This window comes from Furipterus horrens, unplaced genomic scaffold (genome assembly GCF_987537825.1).
Source record: "Furipterus horrens unplaced genomic scaffold, mFurHor1.1.pri manual_scaffold_17, whole genome shotgun sequence".
Taxonomy (NCBI): domain Eukaryota; kingdom Metazoa; phylum Chordata; class Mammalia; order Chiroptera; family Furipteridae; genus Furipterus; species Furipterus horrens.
This window is the reverse complement of record NW_028327187.1, coordinates 22803388-22830335: the sequence shown is the minus strand read 5'-3', so window position 1 is coordinate 22830335 and position 26948 is coordinate 22803388. Positions and strand designations below refer to the sequence as shown.

General features: G+C 37.4%; 1 protein-coding gene across 3 annotated transcripts; it reads right to left on the bottom strand.

Moving 5' to 3' along the window:
• Nucleotides 1–5263: 5263 nt before the first annotated feature.
• MOSPD1 (motile sperm domain containing 1) lies at nucleotides 5264–26858 on the bottom strand. 3 transcript variants are annotated; one of them, XM_090264304.1, is made up of 8 exons: nucleotides 26749–26858; nucleotides 25996–26121; nucleotides 25052–25124; nucleotides 16029–16283; nucleotides 15841–15916; nucleotides 14019–14236; nucleotides 8507–8668; nucleotides 5264–6836 (listed from the first exon to the last, which is right to left on the bottom strand). In XM_090264304.1, exons 4-8 carry the CDS (start codon nucleotides 16180–16182, stop codon nucleotides 6805–6807), a joined length of 642 nt encoding a protein of 213 aa, XP_090120430.1. In that variant the 5' UTR covers nucleotides 16183–16283; nucleotides 25052–25124; nucleotides 25996–26121; nucleotides 26749–26858; the 3' UTR covers nucleotides 5264–6804. The 3 variants fall into 3 exon arrangements, with proteins under 3 accessions (XP_090120430.1, XP_090120431.1, XP_090120429.1); XM_090264305.1 differs by lacking the exon at nucleotides 25996–26121; XM_090264303.1 differs by lacking the exons at nucleotides 25052–25124; nucleotides 25996–26121.
• Nucleotides 26859–26948: the final 90 nt, after the last annotated feature.

Sequence of the window (26948 nt, the reverse complement as noted above, 5' to 3'; positions counted from 1 at the left end):
GAACCTGACAGATGAACAGATAAGAAACCTGTCAGAGGCTCAGTTCTGGGCCATTGTTATCAGGTGGCTTACAGAATTCACAAAAGAGCAGGAAAAAGATAAGAAAGAAGCGAAAAACATTCATAACGAAAGGAACAAAACCACATACGAGACAGATGGTGAGGAAAAAAAATCCAGAGTTCATTTCAACAAACTGGAATATGGAGAAGGAACAAGCAGTCAACCAATGCAGCGAGAGGAAATGGGAAGCAACAATGAGAGGATCAGAAACCTCTGGGACAGCTATAAAAGGCCCAACATAAGAATCATTGGTTTGCCAGAGAGTGAGGAAGATGAACTAGAACTTGAAAAATTGAGTGAAAATATAATAAAGGAGAACTTCCCAGACTTGGGGAAGGGAATAGACTTGCAGGTCCAGGAAGCAAGGAGAGTTCCCAAGAGACTGGACCCAGGGAGAACCACTCCAAGACATATTATAATCAAAATGTCAAAAATTAAAGATAAAGAGAGAATCTTAAAAGCAGCAAGAGAGAAGAAAAGAATTATGTACAAAGGGGTCCCAATTAGACTATCAGCTGACTTCTCAAGGGAGACCCTACAGGCAAGAAGGGACTGGCAAGAAATATTCAAAGTAATGAAAATCCAAAACCTACAACCACGAATACTCTATCCAGCGAAATTGTCATTCAGAATAGAAGGACAGAGGAAGTGTTTCCAGGACAAAATAAAACTGAAAGAGTTCATTAGATCCAAACCACTGTTATATGAGATGTTAAAGGGACTGGTTTAAAAAAACAGAAGCTAGGGAGATGAAACAAAGGCAAACTAAATAGGCAATGAGAGTGGAAAAGGAACTGTGGGTACGGGAAGCATATTGGGGGGAGGTCAACAGGGAGGGGGAATGGGGAAAGGGAGGGAGATGATATAGGAATTGGGGATCAAGGTAGGAGGGAATGGAATAGACGGAGAGAGGTTGGGAGGAACTGTATGCACAACTAATGGACATAATCTAAAAGGGGGGGACAACTGGAGGGAGGGGGGCCACCGGGTGGAGGGGAGCAGAGGGAAGGGAAATTGGCACAAATGTAATATTTTAATCAATAAAACACATTAAATCTGAAAAAAAAAAAAAAGAATTAACCCCTTCTGAGGTTATACGTAAATTAATGGTTCTACATTGTTGGCTAGCACCTTTATAATTTCATTATTTATACATTTAAATTTTTATTGTTTTGGAGTTTATCCTGGAGAAATGCATCAATCAAACTTCATTTTCTTCCTAGATGGCTATACAGTTGTTTTCATGCTGTTTATTGACCACAGTTTTGAAAGATAGCTCTATTCATATACTAAATTCATAGATGTATTTGGGTCTGTTTCTATACCTCCTAATTCTTTGCCATTGCTCTATTCATGGGCAATTGCCACTCAATTGGAATTTTGGAGTTAAATGATTTAATTTCTGGAAAGTTTTCCCTCTTTACTCTTCTTTTGAACAGTTTTCCTAGCTATGCCTACTTCTCCATATGAACTCTACAATCAACTTACCTAGGTAAAAGAAAAAGAAAAAGAAAAGATACCAAAACTCTTATTGGAGGGATTATGTTAAATTTATATAACTTAAGACTTCCAGCCAAGATGGAGGCATAGGTAGACACACTGTGTCTCCCTCCACAACTAAGAAGGAATACAACTACCTCAAAACTGGAGACAACCAGCAGTTTCAGAAAATCAAGCTTCATGGAAGTCCAACAAACAAAAATATAAAGAAGAAATACTCATCCAGACAAGTAACAGGGATGTAGCCAGGGCAGAGAGGAATTGGGGTGGCAACTGTGGTGGTGGCAGCAGTGACAGTGGCAGGCTAGCAGAAAGAGTAGTAAGATACTAAAAAAGGTAGGGAGGGAAACCTGGGTTGTGCTCCCAGCATCAGACCAGACTGCGGAGCTTACGGTTCCAGTGCTGGGAAAAACAAAACCTCATTGCTTCTGACTGTGAAAACCAGAGGGGGATGGGGTGGAGGAAGAAACTGCAGGTCTCTCAGCAGAGTTCACTTGTCTAGAGGGCCCCCATGGTTCCAGAACATCCGCAGGCCCACCCACTCTGGGAACTACAGCTATAGCAACACCTAAAGAGGCACCAGTCCCCTATGGGAAGTGAGAGAAGTGCCAGGAAAAGGGGTAAGAACTGAGCAAGTGACATTGATCCCTCTCAGACCCCTCCCCTACATACAGCACCACAACATGGTGAAACGGGTTGCCCTACACTGATGAATATCTAAAGCTCCACCCCTTACAATATAACAGGTTCGATAGCTCTACCTAAAACACAGAGGCAAACACAGGAGACTGTCAAGTTGAGGAGACAGGGAAGTATGTTCCAAAAGAGGGAACAGGTCAAGGTTCCAGAGGAAGAACTAAGCGATGAGGAGATAGCCAACCTAACAGATGAAGAGTTCAAAACATTGGTGATAAAGATGCTCACAGACTTGACAGATAGGCTTCAGTACAGCAAATGCAGAAGGGAAGAAGTGAAGGCTACGCTAAGTGAAATGAAGGAAAATCCACACAAAACCAGTGGCGAAGGGAAGGAAACTGGGGTTCAAATCAATGATTTGGAACATAAGGAAGAAATAAACAGTCAAACAGTACAGAATAAAGAAATAAGAATTGAAAAAAATAAGGAGAGGCTTAGAAACCTCTGGGGCACCTTTAAATGTGCCAATATCTGAATCATAGGAGTGTCAGAAGGAGAAGAAGAGCAAGAAATCGAAAGCTTATGTGAAAAAAATAATTAAGGAAAACGTCCCTAATTTGGAGAAGGAAATAAATTCCAGGAAGCACAGATAGTCCCAAGCAAGCTAGACCCAAAGAGGCCCACACCAAGACACATCATAATTAAAATGCCAAAGGTTAAAGATAAAGAGAGAATCTTAAAAGCAGCAGGAGAAAAGCAGTTTAGTTACCTACAGAGGAGTCCCCATAAGACAGTCAGCTGATTTCTCAAAAGAAACTTTGCAGGCTAGAAGGGACTGGCAAGAAATATTTAAAGTCATGGAAAGCAGGGACCTCCACCTAAGATTGCTCTATGCAGCAAAGCTATCGTTTAGAATTAAAGAACAGATAAAGAGCTTTCTAGACAGGAAAAAACTAAAGGAGTTCATCATCACCAAACCATTATTATATGAAATGTTAAAGGGACTTAAGAAAAGAAGATCAAAACTATAAACAATAAAATGGCAACAAATACATAAGTGTGAACTATTGAACCTAAAAGACAAACTAAGCAAAGAACAGAGACATAATCATGTATATGAAGAGTGTTTTGATGGTTGCCAGATGGGAGGTGGGTGTGGGGGAATGGGTGAAGAGGTGAGGGGATTAAGAAGTACAAATATGTAGTTACAGAATAGCCATGGGTATGTTAAGAACAGTATAAGAAATGGAGTAGCCAATGAACTTACACACATGACCCATGGACATGAACTAAGGGTGGGCATTGCCTGAGGAAGTGCAGGTCCTGGGTGGAGGGGGGCATAGGGGGAAAATTGGGACAACTGTAACAGCATAATCAATAAAATATAATAAAAATATAAAAATTAAAAAGCTGTTAAAAAGAGACTAGGTTTTTGTTCACCAAGAGTCTTATAGTTTAAAGGTTTGGGGGCTATCTAAACTTTAAACCTAGGGTATTGTATTATTAAATCTCCTAACTGGTGTCTGTGTGTATATATGTATCCATGATTTTTAACCTTGGAGTGGGGTAGGGTTTTCTACCTATGATTCAAAACACAGAATAAAAGATTAATAACTTCAACTACCCCAGAATAAATGTTGCATGCTGAAGTCACCATAAGCCAAGTCAAGAGAAAAATTATAAACTGAAAGGAAATATTTCCAACTTCTATCACAAACAGATCCTAGAAGTCAATAAAAAATAACTCACCCGCCCACCAGAAAGTTGGGGTTGAGGGATGAATAAATAGCTCTATGAAAATATATGCTCAACTTCACTTATTAGTAAAAAATGGAAGTTCACTGAGAAACCATTTCTCATCTATCAGATTGGAAAACACATGGCTGATGAGACTATGAAAAAACAGGCACTCATGCGTTGCTGATAGAACTGGTCATGAGGGAACTGATGAAATGCATTATGCTACACACCATACAAGAAAATACTATGCAGCTGTAACAAAAAGAATGAAGATACTCTTCAATTACTGATATAGAAAGTTCAATTATTGATATAATGTGAAGGGAAAAAAAACCCTAGGTGCAGTATTGTATATAAAACATTTTACCATTTTTTTATACAGAAGCATAAAAATATTTCCCCCCCTATCCAAAACTATTCTCATTTTTATACTTTTAAGGAACCACATCCTTCTTAAACCTTTATTGTTGTTCCATAAAGCAAAAATTCCCCAGTTCAATTCCAAGTTAGGGCATATACCTGGGTTGTGGGTTTAGTCTTTGTCACAGCACAATACAGGAGGCAACTGATTGTTTCTCTCCTTCTCTTTCCCTACCTCTCCCTCCCCTTCTCTCTAAAAAATAAAAATCTTTTAAAAGATGACTCCTAAAAAAAACCTTTTATACATTGAAATGGTGTAAACTGAAGAAGCAATTGCCTTAGGATACATCTTGCTAACAGATGCAAGATAAATCACACATGCTCACAGAGTTCCAAGCTATGGCAGCTTGCTGTTGACATGCTGAGTGTAATTCCCAGGGAAGGAGCTTGGTGGGGCTACTCTTGCTGCTCAGGGTGTGCCCTGCAAGACAAACATTGAACACTGTTTTTGCTTTTTGCCTTTTTTCATGAAAGTGAAAATCCTTTTCAGATTTCTTTTGATTAGGGGAAACAGGTACTATGTAAAACTTTTGTAAAAGAGAGTGGTGTAAAGCAAACTTTCAGAAAGCAAGGGACACTGGTATGTATGTATTTGGATAAAGAAATAAAAGCATATTTAATAAAAGTAGTCAGTTGAAGGGGCTGAGTTGACAGTGATGGAGAGGAGTAATTTTTCACTATATACCTTTTTATAGTTTTTGATTTCTGAAGCATATGACTTACCATTCAATAATTTAAAAAATTAACTGCCTTGGTGAATTAAGGAACTTAAGATACTTGAGCTCATATATTTCACTTATTTTTCCTATTTAACCCACAGGAAAAAGAGACAGCTTTAGGGTTTAGGAGAGCTAAAACTTTAAGTTCCTCAGAGTAACCCCAAAAAGTGTGTAAATCAATGTGACACTTGGGTTTCCATTTTCTTTTATTTTTTTAAAGTAATTTTTTACAATGTGTTATCACACATACACACACGTGCGTGCACTTGCATGTCCACACACGCACACACAGGACTTGAGATGAACAGAGAAACAAGGACAGCCTCCAAACAAGTTTTTTTACAAAGTTCAAAATAGATTACATTAACATTTATGTACTTTCCAGTCATTACACAGTGTACAGACATGATTCATTTAATGATTTATGCTCCCCAAATGGTTAAACCAATAATGATTTTCTATGAAAGAGTATAAGCTTTGAGCTTAGAAGCAAAGTACTATTTCCTGCAAAAAGCAAACTCAGGCATACATTTTGTGTTTACATATACTCCTTGAGAATACTACAGTAGCAGTGCATAATTTCATTCTGTAAAAATATCTGAAAAATGAATTTCAAGAGATTCTGAACGCATTGTGCTCGCAGATAAAAATCCTAAGTATGACAATAACAGTTAAAACTGCATATATATGCTAGAGATCAGAAGAGGCTATAAAGAAATGTAAATAGTTGTGCTTCAGGGACTTTTTTCATAAAGTTGTTTTAATAATAAATATAAACTTAAAAAATGTCTCAGTGACAGATATAAAATAGACAAAGATATCAAGGACTTTTTATAGTTGGCTTAGGGTTTAAAGATGAAATATTATCTCCACATAAACCACCCAGAATCTGATAATCCCAATCTGGGCTAGTCACTTATACTCAGGCAAGAGGCTAAGGAGAAAAATAAAGAGATTTTTTTCTCCTATTAAAATAAAGCATTACTCAGAGGTAAGCCAGGGTGAACCAACTAACTAAACACATGTGTACCTTCCTTCAGAATTCTTAGACCAGATAGAGATGGCCCTACTTTTATGAGGTTTAAAATAACCACACATGCTTGGTGTCTAGACCACAATCTATTCTGTTAATTCAGAAGATGAATTAAATATGCCCTGTCTTCTGTGAGCCCTAGGATAACCATGCTTTCTCAGTACCTTGTGCTTTTTAAAAAAGCCTCCACATAGTAACTGTAAAACTCTTAGAAACACCATGGCAACTGTTTATGATAGAGGCCACAGTATAATTTACATAGTAACATTGATGTTCATAGCTAGGAAATAAATGCAATTTTACTTTTAGGCTGGTCAGTTTGCTGTTTTAGGCCTTGAAGTTTGAAGGACATATGAGCCTAACAAAGTAAATTTAAAGTAAATTAGAAAAAAATATGAGAAAAATAACAAATGTTTTAATTAAAGTCTTTTGCACAATAGGTTTAGATATATAAAAAGAATTTCTTAAGAGAATTTCCTAGGTGCCACTCAGAAGCATCTTGCTGTCTGTAACATAATGTGCTGGAGTCCTTTGAATAAAATTATAGAGTAATTTAAAATATATATTATACATTTATAATCATTGTAAATCAGTCAATAATTTGTAGCATATTAATGGAGTGAAATAGAGATAAAAGGCAGTCCACATTCATATTTTTAAGATAAATTTACTTCAGAAGTCAACTGAATTCCTTGCTCATGTTCTAAGTATAGCCATTGTGATAAGACCTGAAAGAAAAAAAAAAATTGGAGAACAGTTAAAGACATGCATTTTACAAAACTTTCCATTCAATAAGCAATTGTTTAGCCCTCAATGAGCAAATAAAATACAGCAGATAGGCAGGTACTCTATCAATACCTTGAAGTCAATTCGAATTTAGTTGATATTATATAGAAGAAATTCAATTGATAGCAAAGGGCAGCCACTGGACAGATTTAATTAAATCACTAATGTCTGAACATAGCTAATTTTTTAACTGTCAAATATACCTTCCACTTTATCCAGTTACATCAGCTATAATAATGGCAGACATGTCATTTTAAAGGGTCAGTAAAGCCAGTTCACTTCATCAACAAAAACACTGTGGGCCTATTTGCATCCCAGGGTCCTAGGGCCACAAAGAGACAGAAGCATAGTCTTCTTGCTTGGCTTGTCTCTTTTGAAGAAACTCCAGACCTAAAATCATAAAAATTTAATAATATGCTCAGTCTTAAATTAGTGGTTAAAAAAGTGTGTGATGAAGTACAGAGAAGGAGGGTAATCACGTAGGACTGAGGCAGTCAGAAGATAACCCAAAAGATAAAGCTGAAATAAGCGTAAAAGAAGAACGGACAAAATACAGAACAATGAGATGGGCAGACATTCAGGTGAGGGGAGGGCAAAGGCAAGATTATGAAGACTGGGACTCTCGATGAGCTTTTTGGGGGTCAACAAATAATCTAATGGCTCTAATCAAGGATTTATGTAAGGCAGCAAGTAGACAAGAGTAGCTCAGGGATGTCTCAAAAAGAGTATGGAGAGTCTTAAGTACCAAACTATGGAATTATACTTCATTCTATGGACTATGGGGAAGCATTGAAAGTTTTTGACTAGGGAGTAGTGGTGGTGAAACCAAAACAGAATGGAAAGCAGTCTGATGGCAATATAATAGATGGTTTGAGGGGGAAATTATTGGAAGAGGACAGGAATAGGAAGAGAAGGGACACAGACAGAAGGTAGAAAGACAATTTATTAATAGAAAATAATTTTGAAATTAGGAAGAGAGTGCACCAAGGAATACTGAGAGAGAATACTGAAAAGAGATGGCATCTCAGAAGTGAGAGACTATGAGGTAAAAGTCATTCATTGCCAGAACCATAATCCTTGACACATTAGGTAGGTACTGAATAAATGTTCAGTTGAACTAATTATAAGATTTCAAGTCGGGATGACCAAAAGAATGACTTAATAGGAAAAAGGGGAACTGGTTTGAAGAGAAAGGTTCACAATATTAAACAAGGCTTCATTATTCATCTTTATCACTGTGTCCACTTTATCTAAGTGTTTCCCTAGAATAAATTCCTAGAAGTAAAAATAGTGTATCATGGAGTATATGTATTTTACACATGTTTTATACCACTGTAAGTCAGCAAAAAGAAAATAATTGAATGAATATAGTATTAGGTACTCGTTAAACTGAAAAGAACTAAATGTGAGCCAAGAATTAAATCTTAAAGTGCACTTGACCTCAACCTTCTTTTATAGGAATCTTTTATCTGATTTTCTAAAATAAAATAAAATAAAATAAAACCACCACCATCACCACAATCACCTCATACCCATAAGACCATCACTACCACCTCCAAGTTATAAAAACTGCCTACACATATGCCCCAAAATGCATCTTTAAAACACTTACCTAAGATATAAGCAGCCACTAACTTTTGATTCACACTTAAGTGGAGGTAGAGAGGCACCAGCGATTCCACATCCCCCAGTGTAGGAAGCATCAGAGCTGCAATGCACACCACTCCCAGGAAGACAGTTAATAAACTAGGTCCTGAGGAGACTGCTCTGTTTTCTGTAAAAAGACAAAAATCCCTGAGCTTGCTTCTAAAAACAAGTTAGACAGAAGTTTGTTCACATACACTGTCCACCACTCACCAGGATTCTGATTTTGTCTAATTTCTCTGAGTCTTTCTTCATTATTCCCATTCCGTGGGGACTTATCTACTGGACTTATCTGGAAGCCCATAACTTCTCTGTGTCATTACAGAATGGAATGTTGAAATGACACTGTGAGGTAATGAGTTCCTTTTGAAAGGTTACCATCCTCCCCAACCCCTCCCCACACAACTCACCATAATCAGCAGAGTGTATCCAAGCATGTATCATCCGTGTAAGTTTATGAATTATATGCACAAATACTGTATTATTAAGCTTGACATAAGACATACAAATAGAATTTTTTAAGAACAGGCTAAAAATAGACATTGAAATTCTGTTATTTTCCTCTTGTACTCTAATGAATTGCTTGTGTCTACTCCTTTCTGAAACCCACTGCATTAGAGCTCACTACCTTCTGAGAGTACCTTAGGTAGGTTTCCAGGAAAGTTTGGTCCTAATAACCACGGCACCCTGCTACCATTTTTGCAAATGTTAGGGCAGCAAAAAGGCACTACTTGAGTGTTTTAAAGCTGCCTATGGAAACTTGCTCTCTGCTCTACCCCCACTTACAGCAAAGTAAGAAAGCAGCAGAAACAATACTTGGCAAATATTATGCTAAGTGAAACAAACCAGTCACAGGACAAATCCTGCATGATTACACTTATATGAGCTGTCTAAAACAGTCAAACTCATAGAATCTGAGAATATAATGGTGGTTGCCAAGGGCTGGGGATGTTTGAGATGGGAGTTGCTAATGAATAGGCATAAAGTCTCAATTATGCAAGATGAATATGGTCTGGAGAGCTGCTGTAAAACATTGTGCCTATAGTTAAGTATACTGTATTGTACACTGAAATATTTGTAAACAGGGTAGATTCTCATGTTAAGTGTTCTTACCTCGATAAAATAAAATTTATAAAACATTTATTTTCAGGACTGCTTTTCTACAGTTCTGGATGTATGTGTATAATATTCATACCCATTTTTTAAGAAACTCAATAACAGCATTTTCTGTTATATGACTTTCCCACTATCCTTCATTAAAAGGAATAGCCAACAGCAACATAATTTTTGTGTTTTATTAATGAAACAACACTGTTCATTTTATTATTAAATGCAGCTTTTCTAAATTATTAATACCTTAGCTGTTGTGCTAAGTTTAACTGAGCATCGCCAAAACCAGGTAGGTGAAAACAAATTCAAATTTTATAATTATTATTGCTTCAGGTGAAACAATAGCATAAACACCTAAAAGCAAGTCCTATTTTAGTTAATAAATGAAGTACCTTTATATTTATATTTGTTGCAAGATACAGATTCAAGGAAAACATTTATTGAAGACAATTACACTGCTCAGTGCAAACCAGTGGTAAAGATAGTTTTAAGGAATCCTTAGTGTTTGGAGAAATTCCAAAAACACCTGCATAAATGCTTGAAATTTTTCTAAATGGAAATAGCTTTTTTTGATTGTTGTAAAAATTTTATAGATATGGAAATCATAAAGGTTCCTGTGTAATCCCATCTTCCTGGAAATAACACTGTTCACAGCTTGGTATAAATCCTTTCATATATCATTAATGCCCATATAAATATGTAAAATGTTTATTATATAAATGAGATTACATTATACCTACTATTCTAAACTTGATTTCTTCTCTCACTTAGGAATATATTTGAACCTCTTTACATGTCAATATATAACCATCTATCATTCATTCTATCAGATCCCATCTCACAAATATTCAAAATTTAATCAATTCCCAATTGATGGATTTTTAGGTTATTTTCAATCTTTTATTATTATAAACAATAATAAAGAGCCTAATTTTCTTAAGCCACAGGGCATTGACTCAAACACTGCAAAGACATAGTTCATTAGTAATTTAATTAAGACAACCCCACTAAAATTCAGCTGCATCTTCTTAAAATCTTTTTAATAACCAGGGCTGTGGTATTTTATAAAAGTATGCTTACTGGGATTAAATTTCTATTAAATGAAAAAAATATATATTTATGTGCACAGACAAGGCCTGGAAAGTAACATGGAATATTATATCTGTTTTTTGTCTAAATTTTTATTTTAATTATTTTTAGAGACAGAGGGGAAGATAGAGGGATGGGGGTGGTTGGGAGAGAGAGGGAGAGAGAGAAAGAGAGAGAGAGAGAGAGAGAGATTTGCTGTCCCACTTATTTATGCATTCATTGGTTGATTCTTGCATGTGCCCTGACTGTGGATGAAACCCACAACCTTGGTGTATCAGGACGATGCCCAAACCAACTGAGCTACACGGCCAGGGCCAGATATGTTAAGTGTATAGGATTATAGGGGCTATATTCTTTTAAAATTTTATTGCTATGTTTCTTTATACAATAAACTTGAGGAAAATTTTTCTCATTTTTACTGACTTGATACATTTAAAACTCTGAATCTTTCATGAGTATAGCCTTTGACCATTTTCCAGCTAGCTCAGAGCCTCACAACACTTTTGTGCTTGTAATATGTCTAATAAACACCTTTCAAGCTAAAGACATAAAAAATAATAGCAGTTCAAAACCTCCCAAAAAACAATCTCAATTTGTTTCAACATTTTAGCTTAGAGAAACTTAATGAAAAACCTTAGAATGCTACATACTGGAAAGCACACATAATTAATTTGTTACAGTCTTGTGCTGAATAATGATGTTTTGGTCAACTATAGATGGCATATACAACTGTAGTCCCATAAGATTATAATGGAGCTGAAATATTCTTATTACCTAGTTATATTTTAGCCATCCTAGTGTCATAGCACATTACTCACATTTGTCTGTGGTGAATCTGGTAAACAAACTTACTGAGCTACCAGTCATATAAAAGCATAGCACAAACACTTGTGTACAGTATGTAGTACATGATAATGATAATAAACAAACTATGTTAGTGGTTTCTGTATTTGCTATACTATATAGACTTTTTATCATTATTTTACAGTATATTCTTTATACTTATTGACTTCACTGTGAAAAACTATGCCATGTTATGCAGGCAAGAGCAACCTCATAGATCTCTGTTTTCCACGTCTTCCGATTGCATCATTCTCTCTTGTGCTTGATTTAATTTCATGTTGTTTTGTACAGTGACACGCTGTACAGGTTTGTAGCCTAGGAGCAATAGGCTATACCACATGGCCTATGTGTGTAGTAGACTACACCATGTTGGTTTGTGTAATTGTACTCTGTGATAAATGAACAACAAAATTGTCTGATGATACATTTCTTAGAATGTATGCCAGTCATTTAGTGGCATATGACTGCATTAAAATAATAAACAGGATAAGTTAAAAATATCACTTTGTCAACACAGACTCAAACAGTCACCATTACACTCTATTAAAGAAGAAAACTTTACTCAATTCCATATTAGAAACATTGGGGTAACTACCCACAAACAGGACATGTTGGCCAGGACTGTATGTGGGAATTTACTCTCATACTGCCCTTGTTCTAGAGTGTCCATAGCAGTGGAAACCTTGTAAGACAAAGAAAACCAACTCAACAGACTCTATAAAATAAGAAGTCCAGCCTTTCTAGTGTAGCCCTTGAATACATTTCCCATATAACTACATTCAGTCCTTCATATTCACAGGTTCCATATCCACAGATTCAACAAACCATTGATTTGCAGTTGGAGGATGTAGAACCCATGGATACAAAAGGTTGAAAAAGGCACTTGAGCATCTGTGGATTTTAGTATTTGGGGCTGGGAAGGGAGGGGTCCTGAAGCTAATCACCCTCAGACACCAAGGGATGATTGTACTCTGTGGAGAGGACATAATGGTGAACAAGACAAATAGAAGGCCTGCTTTCACTGAGCTTCCTGGTATGGATGGTTTAGAATATTTTTTTTCCAAAACAGAGATCACCACTTGTTATTCCAATACCGCCTATCTTCATTTATTTACCTACTCCAATTTTACAATTAGAGAAATATTTTAATATACTTCAGATACCAAAGGATCATTAGAAAAATAAAATAAGAATAAAATGCTCAATTAATACACATTGTAATTATTTAGCTTTTCAGGATAATTTTTCACCTGAATTCTAGTACACTTAAAAATAAGAGGATAAAAAATATAACTAAATGTTTAACTCTTATTATTATTGATTATTGAACTGCTCTGTTAAATATAAAAATGCCCTCCAATGAATGTAACATAAAAAAACAAATATTCATTATATGTCCTTTCTTGTTCTACAGAAGGCATTTCAAAAGGCGAATCTCAGATTTCATAAATATTTATAAGTCAACTTACTATTGATCTGAGGTCAAAATGACATTTGACAGAGGGTCTTTTTCAGCTTCAAAAAATGAAAAGCTGATCCCGTCAGTAAATTGCTAAGAATAAAACAATCTACTAGCTACTACTTGGTCCCTAGTCTTGGTATCACCATAAAATCTGGGCACTTTCTACATGGACTGAGAAGACATGACTACAGTAAATCAAAGGGGCATTACTCCCTGCGTTATTTAAATAAACATGCTAAGATGAACAAACTGATAAAATATAATGACAAGTAGACTTTATGTGGCAATTTCAAGGACAGCTACTATCAAAAAGTTTCCATGTTTTCTTATGGAAAATTTATCTTCCTCCTTTTATAATAGGGTTGGAGGGAGATAATGAGAAGTTAAGGGGGAGGGGGAAAAAGACATCCAAAGAGTTGAAGAAGAGGATAGTGTCAATGTTGAAATATATCATAACACTTCTGAATATCTAAGCTGGAAGGAAATGAGGAATGGAGAGGGATTCAATTAATAGCCCACAGGGGATATTATAATCTACTTAGTTTAATTAACTTCAACTTTAATGAGATTTTTTTCAAAATAATATGAACAGTTCACCAAGCTTGGCCTGTTGCCAAACACAATCTCTCCTTCTTTGAACTAATGAAAAGAGAAAGGATATAGGAAAGTCACATAAACAAAAGTGCACAATTGCCAAATTGTGCTCTCATTATAAAGTACTTTCTCAGGTTTTATAGATTTAAAGGTTAGGGCAACATTTGCCCTCTCCTTACATCATCCTCTAGTCCTCTCCTCTGAATGTCCAGCTCTGGGTCTCAGGCTCAATTTTAGGTACCTGATCTCTAGGTTCTGTTTTGAAGTAGCTGATTTGGTTTAAAAGGACAGATTATTTTTCTAGTAATTATTCTTAGCTCCCTGATTAAAGTTAGAAATGTGTAAGACCCTCAAAAGGGCTTTAAAAACAAGCCAAAATTACCTGGTTGAAATGACTGCTCAAAAAATAAACTTTCACTTAATGGTTCCTTTATTCTTTTTTCCTCTTCTTCCTTTTGTTGCTCTTTTGCAGAAGGGAGAAGAGTAGCCGCAACCTCTTTCCTTCCTAAAGCCTTCCTCTGGCTTTGCTCGGAAACTTGGAGACGAAATTTGTCTATTACACCATAGTGACAGGATCGGACATCTCTGTGACGAATCACACTGAAAACATTCAAAAATAACAAATGCTGTTTAGGTTTCCGGGGGCCTGTCAAACAGAATTCAGCAAGAGATTTCATACAGTAAAACAATATTAAGTGACTATAACCAAATACTCAAATACAGAAATTTGATAATGAAGCTAAAAATTACAGTAAAATCCAAAAAGAAATGGGTAATTCTGAAATATTTGATAAAAGCACATACTCTAAGACATAGAATAAAAGTCTTAAGTAAAAGAATGACAGGTAAAGAAAATTCCTTTGACAATGACATTTTTTCTGGATATCTGTGTGCAGGACTATTTACTAAATAAGATATATGAAATTGTTTGTTCTCCCACAAAAGACTCATAAATTTCTATTGTCTCTTATTGTTCAACTAACAAACCTCACCCTGGACTTATTGAAATCCATGAATGCAGATGAAAATAAGCATTTATGTAAGTAATCCTTTCTGACCATCCAACTGAAAGCTAACAATACACACCTATATATCTCTGAAGAGAAAAGAGTATAAAGCACTTTCATTTTTATGACTTATCTACAATTCCGTATATTTTACTTCATTCTTAACAGAGAACACAGAAAAATTAGGTCTAAGGTAACACATTTATTTGGAGACTACATTTCTTTGGAATAGCTCTTGCTTATTTTGTACTGAATGAAAATCAAAAGAAATGTGCAAAAACACATCCTTAAAGATACAACATTTTAAGACTTCAAGTCTATGCAAAAGAAAAAAAACTTCTGCTTCTCGTTCTCACAGAAAATTTAAACAAATACAGTTTACTTGGTGGCTTAAATTAAGGGCTGGTCAATGGATCCATCTGGTCACCATCAGTTCTAAAGTGAAAATTAAATACAAACAGCTTGGAAAAACAATCATTTATCTGACACTCTAAAAAGAAATTATCTGGAAGAGCTCAGATAATCTTTTACAGATAAGCATCCTTGCTTCCTGTTTGTATAGATTAACTTCCAAGCTTATTAGCTCAATCATTTCAGGTGAATTTAGATTACCATTGTTCTGAAAGTGTGGTATTAGCTTCCCCAATGTCACTATAATAGCAAGAGGTTTCAAAGAAAGCTAAATTCCTTATTATAGCTAGAGAAATTTAAAGGAATAAGTCAGAACTTTACCTTCATAAATGTCCATTATGACTAATAGCACAACAATGAGGAAATGTTCATGGAAATAGTAACACACACCTCAGTTCCAACATAATGAAATATTATTTGGTTGACCTGTTTAGAATCTCTTAGAAACTTAACAAGAATTTTTTCTTTTTAATTAAATTTATTGGGGCGACCTTGGTTAATAAAATTAATGTAAGCTTAAAATATATAATTCTATAATAGATCATCTGTATATTGTATTGTGTGCCCACCACCCAAAGTCAAACCTCCTTCTGTCACCATATATTTGACCCCCTTTACCCTTTACCACCCCTACCTCCCAAGAATTTTGATAGACTAAAACTTTCAGCAAAAATAAAAAGTATAATAAAGGCCTATGTGGGAACAGCTTCAAGAAAAAACATTTTTCAAGTTAAACACAAATATTAACACACTAAAACATGTTACCAGGAAGTGATTGGGACTTACATATCCACACAACACTGAGGCTTTACTGCACCTGCAGCATCAACGACAACATACTTATTTGGAGTAGTACACAAAACTGAAAGAAAGAGTCACAATGACCGTTAGTGTTTTTTAAAAAATTAAATCTCTACAAGTAAAAAATTAGTAGGGACTAGTTAAAATTCATCAAATAGACCTAGGAGACTCACCTTTGAACTTTAAGGCAAACTCATAAGGATTATATAGAGTCAACACTTGCTTATGCGTTGACTGGTCATCTGCATAAAATATTAGCTCCGTGGGAAACACAAAAACAGGAAGATTTCCTTCCACTAACTCTAGCTGTCTTTTTTGTTGATGCATTGGCACTAAATCCCCCTTGCTGCAGCTTCTGTTTTTACAGTCTCAAATCTATTTTAGATTTTTCTTAAAGTCAGTTAAAAATTCCAAAGCATTTTGGCAATCTAGAAAGAGAAGAAAGAAAGAAAACTGAATGATATCTGTTTTCATTTGTTGTCCCATCACAAAAAAAAAAGCATGTTCAGCATGCATTAAAATAGGCCCCCAAATGATTTAAACATGTCTTTTGACTTTTCCTCTTGGCTTATTTATATGGCTCTAACCAAACTATGCCAAGAAATTTATACATGTTCCTTTCACATTCAAGATTTCAACCTATGATAAATAACATTAATACTTGAAATGAAGGAATAAAGGCTCTCTACCTCAAATTAATCACCCCCTTTCAAAGAAATGAGATCAAAGAGATACCACTCTTTTTAAACCCCAGATTTTTTTTAAGTAAAGTAAATTAAGTATTGTCACCCCCAATTTTATGTGAGCCAATTAGAATTCTTAAAAACTAAAAAATATAAAGTTCCCATTACTTATGGGAGAAAAATATGAACCACTTTTACACTCATTTCAACAATACTTTAGTTGGTGCCTTCAGACAGAATGGATGAGAGATTTCTTTAAATCTTTTTTGTATTGAAACCCAAGATAAGCAAAAATGTCTGGAAGGGAAGCCAAATATCCAAACTTGCTAAGCAGTCCATGGAGTTGTCTATGAAAATTCAAAGTCAGTAAGTAGGCCTTGGCATGCAAGAGGCACTGTGTCTCCCCTCCTACGTTAAGTGCACAGACTTCGTGAGTTATTTTCTTCCAACTTCAAAGATCATTCTGGATTCCTTCTGGGGTTCTTGAATATGTTCCAGACAGCTGTAACTGGCAGAAGTCTGACTGTTTGATTAGTGCAATGTTTCTGTATTTATTTCCTAATCTAATTTTAAGGAACAACATTATTTAGCTAGCACGCTGTGTGATTTTTTTCAAATAAAATGCAAAACTTAAACATGCAATTACAGAAAATGTCTGATTTTCCCCCTGTAGATCATACCTTTAAAATAGGCCATAAATCATTTAATACTTTGCGTTCAAGTTCCCACACAAAGAGAAATGCAACAAATGATTAAAATTTTTGGTTTCACCAGCTATTGGGGCACAGGTGCTCTGATTCTGATTAAAGCCTTTCCAACTTTTATCAAACAGGATACTGTATAGTCATGTATGCAAATGTTTATCCTTTTCTTTCAGCTGAAAGCCTATTATAGGACTGGCACTATATCAGGAGCTGTACAAAGATACAAAGATAAATAATGCACAGGCCTTGTCCTCAAGAAACTCAAGTCTCATTGATAAAACAAAATAAATATTGAAACTACCTGTATTATAATGCATACTGTTGTATATGAAGTACTAGGGAATTAGAGGGCTACACAAATAATTCTACCTGGAATAGATGCTAGGAGATGGCATTTGACATAGTCCTTAAAGAAAAAAAGGATACATGCCCTGACTGGTACAGCTCAGTGGGCTGGGCATCATCCTGCAAACCAAAAGGTCACTAGTTCGATTCTGGTCAGGGCACATGCCTGGGTTTCAGGCCAGGTCCCCAGCTGGGGATGTGCAAGAGGTAAAAAAAAAAAAAAAAGAAGAAGAAGAAAAAAAAGAAGGATACAGATTTCTGTGCTGGGGGTGTTGGTAGGGAGGGCATTCTGGCCTAGGGAACAACAGCATAAGCCAAGGAGCAGAAACATGAACGTATGGGAAAATGTTGAAAAGATTGTAATCCAAAGGCTCTCTCAGAACATCATGGTAATTTATATACATGTATTTTATAGCATTCATGTAGCTCATAACAGTGTTGCTTTTTCAACTGAGCTAAAAGGACCTATGGACATTTTAAATGTAATATTTAACATTTGTATAATTCGTAATAAGGTGCAAATTTTCATCAATTACATATACTGAATGAGTTAATATATGTAAAACTTTTATCACTTACTCTAGGCCAGGCCATGTTCTAAGTGTTTGTTGTTATTATTAAATTAGGAAGAGACCAGACTAAGACAAAAAATGTCAGCAAGCCTCCTGCTTTCTAGTCCAGTATTCTTTCCATACCAAAGAGCTTTATATATTGGCTTGGTATAAATTTTTATTCTTTTAATTTTGAATCTTTCTCTTTACCAGTTGAATATGTACACTTTTCCCCACAAATTGTGAATAGACTGTGTATCTCTTGGTCACCATAAATGTTTAATCATTTTTGAGCAGTTTATTATTTCTTTTCACATCCCTGTTTCCATTTCTCGCTTATCTTGGCTAAGATATAAGTTGCCTCCTAAACTCCAACCAATGGAAATTAGGGAGGAATTAGCACCAGGTCACCAGGGCAATTTTGGAAACTCTGTCAACAAACCTAATGAAGCCAAACCCTGCCTTTAACTGATGGTTTTCCAGAGACTAATACTTTCTCCTTGTTCCAGTCCATATTGTAAAATGATAAGGCACAAAAGTTCTGGGGGGATATTATATACTAAGCCAGTAAAAGCTTACTGCATATTTGTTTATAAAGTTGCTTTCATAAAAGTATACACAAAGTCAAAGAATTTTAACTCCTGACCCTTCTCATTTTACTGATGAGGAAAGCAGGCCCAGGGTGAGTAAGGGACTTACCAGAGTATTGGTGGCAAGACTCTGGTCTCTAGACTCACCCTTCCCTACAGTCTCCTTCGTGTCTCAATTTAAAAGTCCCGCTCCCTGATGCTGACATCCACACATGCCCTCCTCTCTAGAAAATTTCCCAGCTTTTTCAGAGTTCTCAAATGATGATCCAAAATTCAAGTCTTGATACCTGTTTTTTTCTTTTCAGTTTTATAAAGAAAAAAGTCAAGAGACAATTCCAGTTACTAAGTTGTGTGCATTTTCTTTTCCTGATTATGAAAGAGTTATGGCAGTCAGTAACTATTCATTAGGGCATTAATAACTAAGGTTTATCTTATCTGTTCTCTCTGGACATCAAAATTTTGCTCATTCTTCAAAGCCTAGTTCAAATTCCCTCTCCTTGCAGCCTTCTTCTACTACCCTGATTTACATGGGTCTCACTAACTTTATTATTTTTAATGTACTTATTGTACGGATTGGCTATTTTGACACTTGTTTTGTGTGGGTTAATTTTGACTCCCCTGACTTCAGTGATAATGCCATATTGTTTTCCTGTGGGTTTTTCTTTTTTTTTTTTTTTTTTTTTTTCATCCTTCATATACCCAAGCTTAGTGTTAGGCTCTTAGCAGATACTGAGCTTATTAGTCTACATATGTCTACTAATAATTGACTCCTTCATCAAGGAACATGGCCTTTCCCTGTAGTTGAACATAATTTATCTGAAGATAGGCAAAGGATCCCAATTAGAAACAGTAAATCTTTAGTGGCTACTTTCCATGGCTTGCGGCAAGAGGAGAAAAGACAATGAGCACTCCCAGCCAACTCTACCTCCTCCTTCCCTCTTTTCTTCCCGTCTCCCTCAGATCATCTCCTCTGGCTCTTCAGTGTCCAACTGGGCCAGCAGTGTTTAGAAATCTGAGGCTCCAACAGACCACCATATACTCAACCCTTCAAGGAAACAGTGCAGCTAGGGGCTGGTGCTACAGGAAACTACCTTGTCCTTTTCCTCCACACTAAAGGCACAGAAATGCAATCCTTAATGAAATTTGAAAGAAAACCCTATGTATGTACACCACCTTGTGACCAGTTTGCAAACTACTTTCCCACAAAAAAAGCCTAACCGCGCTGAAACCCTCACTTTCTACCATCAGTCCAAAGAGACCAGTACCCCAAAAGTGAGATTATTTTCTGTCTCTCTCACTTTGGATCGACCAGAGGAAGGAAAAGATGGGACTCTGAGGTAAAGAGGGGAGTTTCAATATCTTTTACCACCATAAATTCAAAACTTGGAGACTATTAAAGACCACAGAAACCACTTTAAAAGCATATTGTCATTTTCCCTTCCTTTTTTAAGAAGAGGAGGCTGCAAGAAAAATCAAATGAAATAAGTGAAACTTAGGTATTCTTGTACTGAAGTGGTTCGAAGTTTGAAACAGTCAGGGATGAGTCAAAGTAGAGAATTCCCCAGAAACCACTGACCCATCTGCTTGGATTCAGAGCACCAGCTACCTACTACCTGTTCCTGGCTCTTCTGTTTACTCTGATTAGGATTCTTAGCTCCACCTCCAGGTCTGCTCCCTTTTATCTAGGCACAAGGGTTATCGTCTTCCTCCATACTTGGTACATACAGTCCTTGCCAATGGCCAACTAAATACAAAGTAGTTAACAGTAATAAGTTCTTTTGCTTTACTCTCAATGGTATTAAAACCTCTTTCCTTCCCATTTCATAAACTCAGTTATCTTTCTCTTTGAATATCCAGTATTGCCTACTGGGATTTTTAATGGCCAGTATGTTCCTAAAGTAAACTCTTTTCACAAGTAATGTTATAATTTTAGCTTTATATTTTAAATGGTTCAATGTTCAATATTAGGCAATTTTTGTTTTGATATAGTTGCTAGTTTGTTTTTTTTTTTGGTATAATTTAGTATCTTACTCATGTGATTGACTGCTATAAATGTTATGTAGTGATAGGCTATTACATATTCAAGATGTAAATTTGAGTCGTCGTCGGCAGCCGTCCGTCTCGAGAGACGATGGTGTAGCTTCTTAAGAGTCTATCTGCACCGCCGAGAATGGCTGTGCAGTCCGACTCGGGAGTGACATCGTATCTGTCTCCTCCCGTGTTGAATCGACATGAGTGCTGCATGCTTTAAGCATTTAAAAAATGAGGTTGGCCTTCCGACCAAGATGGAGGCCTAGACAGACACGCTGTGCCTCCCTCCACAACTAAGAAGGAATACAAGTACCTAAAACTAGGGACAACCAGAAGTTCCAGAAAATCAAATTCATGGAAGTCCAACAAAGATATAAAGAAGAACTACTCATCCAGAGAGGTAGGAGGGGCAGAGCTGGGGCGGAAAGGATGCGGTGTGATGGCGGCAGCAGATGCAGCAGCGCCAGGCTGGCGAAAAGCAGTCACACATTTTAAACAGTTGGGAGGGACACCTGGGGAGTGTTCCCAGCACCAGACAAGACTGCACAGCTCACAGTTCCAGAGCCGGGGAAAATAAAGCCTCATTGCTTCTGACTGTGCAAACCAGTGGGAGTTGGGGCAGAGGAAGAAATTGCTGGTGTTTCAGCAGAGTCCACTTGTTTAAAGAGCCCCCATGATCCTAGAAAGTCCGCAGACCCACCCACTCTGGGAATGATAGCCAGGGCAACAGCTAGAGAGGTGCCAGTCCCATACACAAGTGGGAGAAGTGCCTAGAAAAGGGGCGAGTGCTGAGCAAACAGCATTGTTCTCTCTCAGAACCCCCCCCCAAATACAGTGCCACAATGTGGTGAAACAGGTCACTCATACTGATGAATACCTAAGGCTCCTCTCCTTACAACATAACAGGTGCGACAGCTCAACCTAAGATACAGAGGCAAACAAACACAGGAGCCTGCTGAGATGAGGAGACAGAAAGGTATAACCCAAAAGAGGGAATGGATCGAGCTTCTAGTGGGAAAACTAAGTGATGAGGAGACAGCTAACCTAACAGACATAGAGTTCAAAACACTGGTGATAAATATGCTCACAGGCTTGACAGATATGCTTAAGAATGGCAAACGCATAAGGTAAGAAGTGAAAGCCCTGCTAAATGAAACAAAGGAAAATCCACACAAAGCCAATGCTGAAGGGAATGAAACCAGGATTCAAATGAATGACTTGGAACATAAGGAAGAAATAAACAGTCAACCAGTACAGAATGAGGAAACAAGAATTGAAAAAAAATGAAGAAAGGCTTAGGAACCTCTGGGGCAACATTGAAATGTGCCAACATCCGAATCATAGGGGTACCAGAAGGGAAGAGGAAAAGCAAGGAATTGAAAGCTTATGTGAGAAAATAATGAAGGAAAACTCCCCAAATTTGGGGAAGGAAATACACATATAAGTACAGGAAACACAGAGCGTCCCAAACAAACTAGACCCAAAGAGGACCACACCAAGACACATCATAATTAAAATGCCAAAGGTTCAAGATAAAGAGAGAATCTTAAAAGCAGCAAGAGATAAGCAGAGAGTTGCCTACAAAGGGGTACCTATAAGACTATCAACTGATTTCTCAAAAGAAACTCTGCAGGCAAGAAGGGACTAGCAAGAAGTATTTGAAGTGATGAAAAGCAAGGACTACAACCAAGATTACTCCATCCAGCAAAGCTATCATTTAGAAAGGAAGGGCAGATGAAGTGCTTTCCAGGCAAGGTAAAGCTAAAGGAGTTCATCATCACCAGGCCCTTAATATATGAAATGTTAAAGGGACTTATTTAAGAAAAAGAAGATCAAAACTGAACATAAAAATGACCACAAACACAATTATCAACAACCGAATCTACAAAATAAAAACAAAATCTGACTAAGCAAACCAGAATAGGAACAGAATCATAGGTATGGGGATCATTTGGAGGGTTATCAGCTGGGAGGGGGAAGGGGGAAAAATGGGGAAATGGTGCAGGGACTAAGAAGCATAATTGGTTGGTACAAAATAGACAGGGGGAAGTTAAGAATAATATAGGTAAGGATGAAGCCAAAGAACTTCTATGCACGACCCATGGACATGAACTAAGGGGGTGGGATTGCTGGAGGGAAGGGGGATCCTGGGCAGAGGAGGGCAAAGGGAAAAATATTGGGACTACTGTAATAACATAATCAATAAAATATACTTAAAAATAATTAAAAAATAAAAGTAAAAAAATAAAAAATAAGGTGGCCTTTCAGTAATATCTTTTTTAAAAACATTTATTTTAAGCTAGTTATTTCCAATGTTTGTTTTATAATATCACAATGTCTTCAGTTATTTCATTATGTATGTGCAATTCTTAAGTCAAGTCATATTAATTCATTATAAGAAATATATATGCTGCTACATATAGTGCTCAGATGTTTTAGAATCATAAATTCATTCAACAAACATTTACTGAGCACTTATATACCAGCCACTGTGCTAAGGAATGTGGAGAAAAGATGAAAACATTGTCTCATCCTTGAACACTCCATCTAGCATGAAAACAGATACATACAGTAGTTAGGATACGATGTGGAAAGTGCTAAAATGCTGTTAGATATAAAATACTCTGGGAGCATAAAGAGATGGTATGCCTTAAACAGGAGTTTGTAGTAGGAGTGCAAAGGGGGGGGTGAATTCCAGGAGGATATGTGTAGAGACATAAAAGGGACATTGTATATAGTTAAAAAATAGTATGTATGGAGGAGTGACAAGAGATAAGGTGAGAAAGGTAAGCTGGAGGCAGATGAAGATAAATCTTATAAGCCAAGTTCAGGGGTTTAGACTTGATTCTGGATGCCATTGTTTCTCAATATGTGGTGCTGGAATAGCAGCAGTTGCACCTGGGAATTGGTTAGAAATGCAAATTCTTGGGTCCCACCCTAGATCTACTCAATCAGAAATTGTGGGTTTGGGGCCCTCCAGGTGATTCTGATACATCCCACACCTTGAGAACCACTGCTACAGGCAATAGAGATCCTCCAAAGGATTTTAAGCAGGGAACTCACTGGATCAAATCTGAAGTAGGAAACTGGTTACCATTGACCAGTCAAGCATAGCCCCTGACACCAGAGTAGTCATAGTGAGAAAAAAGAAAGTGCTGAATGAGTGTGGGATAGAGAGGTGATGATTAGGGCCTAGTCTAAGAAAGTAGGAATAAAGAGGAAACAGATTTTACAGATGTTTTTCAGGTGGCCCAGGTTCTATCAGGAGACTAGGATAGATCCATACAAAGGTGTGACGGTAATGGTTTTTACATAAAAGCACACTGTACTCTTGTTGAATGTATTGATCACTAGCTGTTTTAAGGAAGAAATGGTCCACATAGACCACAGAATAAGCGAAAGTCAAGAGCAATTTCTATGTGTTCCCACAGTGTCAAGAACAAAGAGTGCCCTGGCTTATAGATGAGTCTGGTCTGCTTCGTAGATCTACTTCTCACTGTAAGTTAGTAAACTGGCATTCATATATTAACACAGAAATCTTTTGTGAGTGTGGTTAGTGTAAATCAATTCTGAGACTGATAATTTCTGGATGTGCTGGCAAAATTAAATTTCAAACCCTAAAAAGCTAAAAAACAAAACAGAAAAAAGAACATTGGTTCTAGTGATCTAACCAAGGTACTACCAAGGTGAAGCCCTGCTAGAGCCACCTTCTTTTTATTCTAATGTCACCACTGATCACATAGCCCATTTATTTCAGGAGTGGGACTATTATTTCTAATTTTGGAGGCAGGATTTTGCTGAAGCAATCCTCAATTACCTGATGGAGAGAATGAGAAAAAGAGGTACAGATCAACCTATTTGGCTAATTTATCTAATGAGGTTTTTTCAGAGTGCAATATCTATTTCTATTAGGACTCTGGATACCTCTTGCTACTTACTGCATTTTTTTTTTTAGTTGATATCAATATCTTGGCTTATTTGACCATCTTATCTTGGCCAAGAATAGTTTCCAGTCAAAAACTGCACTATTTTATGGAATTGGAGAACTTTAAAAGACCTGGAGGTTAAAAAAATTTTTTCATTTTACAGATGAGGAAAAATGGAGGGCCTCAAAGAGCAAATTACTTAATCTGTTTATTGTAGGGCAAGAGTCTCCAGAGTGCTACAAGGTGACAAAACAAGATTAAGAGCAACACTGATAATCTGCTCCTTTAAATTTTAGACAAAACTTTAAGTTCCTCTATTTTCCATCTTAAATTTTTTAAAACAGAAAAGAATAGCAAATTACTTACTTTATTGGGATGGGGAAGCTTTTCTTGTAGTTTCTTGTTTTATGTTTTCAGGAATTGGAGTTAAAAGTAAATGCTCCATAAGAAAAAAAATAAAAATATTTAGGGAGAAAACGTGCATGAACAATTTAAGGGGACAAACATGCATTATTTTATAAGCTATTTGTTCTATTTTCTCTTTGCCAATAAAGGGGCAACTACACTGAATACTGTGCATCATATTTAATTATATATTACATGTAAAGGGAATCTACCATAACTACCCCTCACAGATTTGAAAACTTAAACATTTTTAAATATCCTGGTATTTGAGTAAACCTCTTATTTTGAGAGTTTTAGAAATGCTTCAGAAACTAGTTTAAACTTGCATTCTGTTTGGGTTTGCAGATGTGAACAACTTGAAAGGCACATTTGACCCTGTTTCCAAACTTCCCACTGCTTTATACCAAATATACCATAATCTAAAAGTTGGTGTCCATTCTCTATACAATATCCTATATATAGCATCTTACAGTTAGAGAGATTTCCCAGAACTTACAGAAAACGTCGACATGATTTTCACCATCAAGAATATTTTAAACCCTATGTGTGCCCTGCCTGAAAAAGCAGACCTTTCCCTGTCTGGAATTCGCATTAAGAATGTAATGCATTCCTAAAGAACAAGACCACTTTGTAGGCAAGATCCAAAGGCCCAATTTTTCAGGTTTGCATAGACCTCATTCCCTTTCAAAGGTCAAATATCTGGGACTGTTTTAATCCAATATTTGCCCTCTTGTTCTCCAACATGAGAGGTTTCTTTGAGTCTACGGGTGCAGAAATGTTATTATAGTCCGGAGAGGACAGATGTCGGTTACTTTACCCAGAAGGGGAAACCGCAGAACATTGATTGAGGGCGGGAGGGCAGGGGAGGGAGTATCAAACAGTCCGTCCTAGGACTTCAGCTCTACCTGATTGGGTCAGGCCCAGCCTTTCCAGCCCCCATCCCCACACTGGCCGGCTCCACGTGAAACCGGTCATGTGAGCCTGTTTACAGCCGAGCAGCTGGTGCAACCATCAGGATCCGTGCGGAGGTCCTGGAAGGGGGAAGCATACAGGCCACATACCTCCTACACCCCCCTACCATTATTCCAAGAAGGCGTTCGCTCTCCCTCCTTGCCTCTCCACCCCACTTTCATCTCCCTCCAGCCACCCCGAGACATCTCGCCCCAGCCCCGCCGATTTCCTTCCAGTTGCTCAATGGGGAGACCAGCAGGGCTGGAGGAAGGAGGAAATGCTAGGACGGTGTCACCCCGAACAGAGTCAACCTCCCTCCCGCAGTCCTCCTCAACACATCCGCCGAAGAGTTGTCCCCGGAGTCGCATCCCCGGGGTAACCGAACTCTGTCGGGCAGGCATAGTGAGGATCCCAAGCCTGCTGCCTCCGCCTGGGAACGAGAGACACACACACTGACCGGCCAGACCCTGGGCTGGGGTCCGCGTACGACGGGGCAACTGACAAGAGATGGAACAGAAAGGACCCCATCTGATTCCTTTTCTCCACTTCGCACCCGCATCCCGGCGCCACGGAGCCCTGCTGTCAGTCACCCAGCCAGGCTCGGGGTTTGGGGATTGCTCATTCTTTTCATGGGGTATCTCAGCATGTAACTTCCATGTTTCCCCAAGTCGGAGGAAGTGGGTGACGGGACGGTGGGGGACTCTCACCTTGGCAACACTAGCTCCGCGGAAAGCAGCTGCGACTGCTCCTCCGGTCCTTTGTCAGCGTCTCTAGGCTGCACTGCCTGCTGGGATACCGGAGGACTCAAATGCCACCTCTCTCCGCCCTCGAGCGGCTGTTCGGGGACGGGTGGAAAAGGAAGAAGAGGTGGAGTCAGGGGCTGGGCTGGAGCCGAGGGTGTGGCTTC

Excerpts from the sequence above, each read along its gene's own strand:
- MOSPD1 (XM_090264304.1), bottom strand. The coding sequence starts at position 16,182 with ATGCATCAACAAAAAAGACAGCTAGAGTTAGTGGAAGGAAATCTTCCT. Across the intron at positions 14,237-15,840 it reads CCTCAGTGTTGTGTGGATAT|TGTGATTCGTCACAGAGATG; the intron begins GTAAGTCCCAAT and ends GAATGTTTTCAG. Across the intron at positions 6,837-8,506 it reads AGTGGCTGCTTATATCTTAG|GTCTTATCACAATGGCTATA; the intron begins GTAAGTGTTTTA and ends TTTTTCTTTCAG.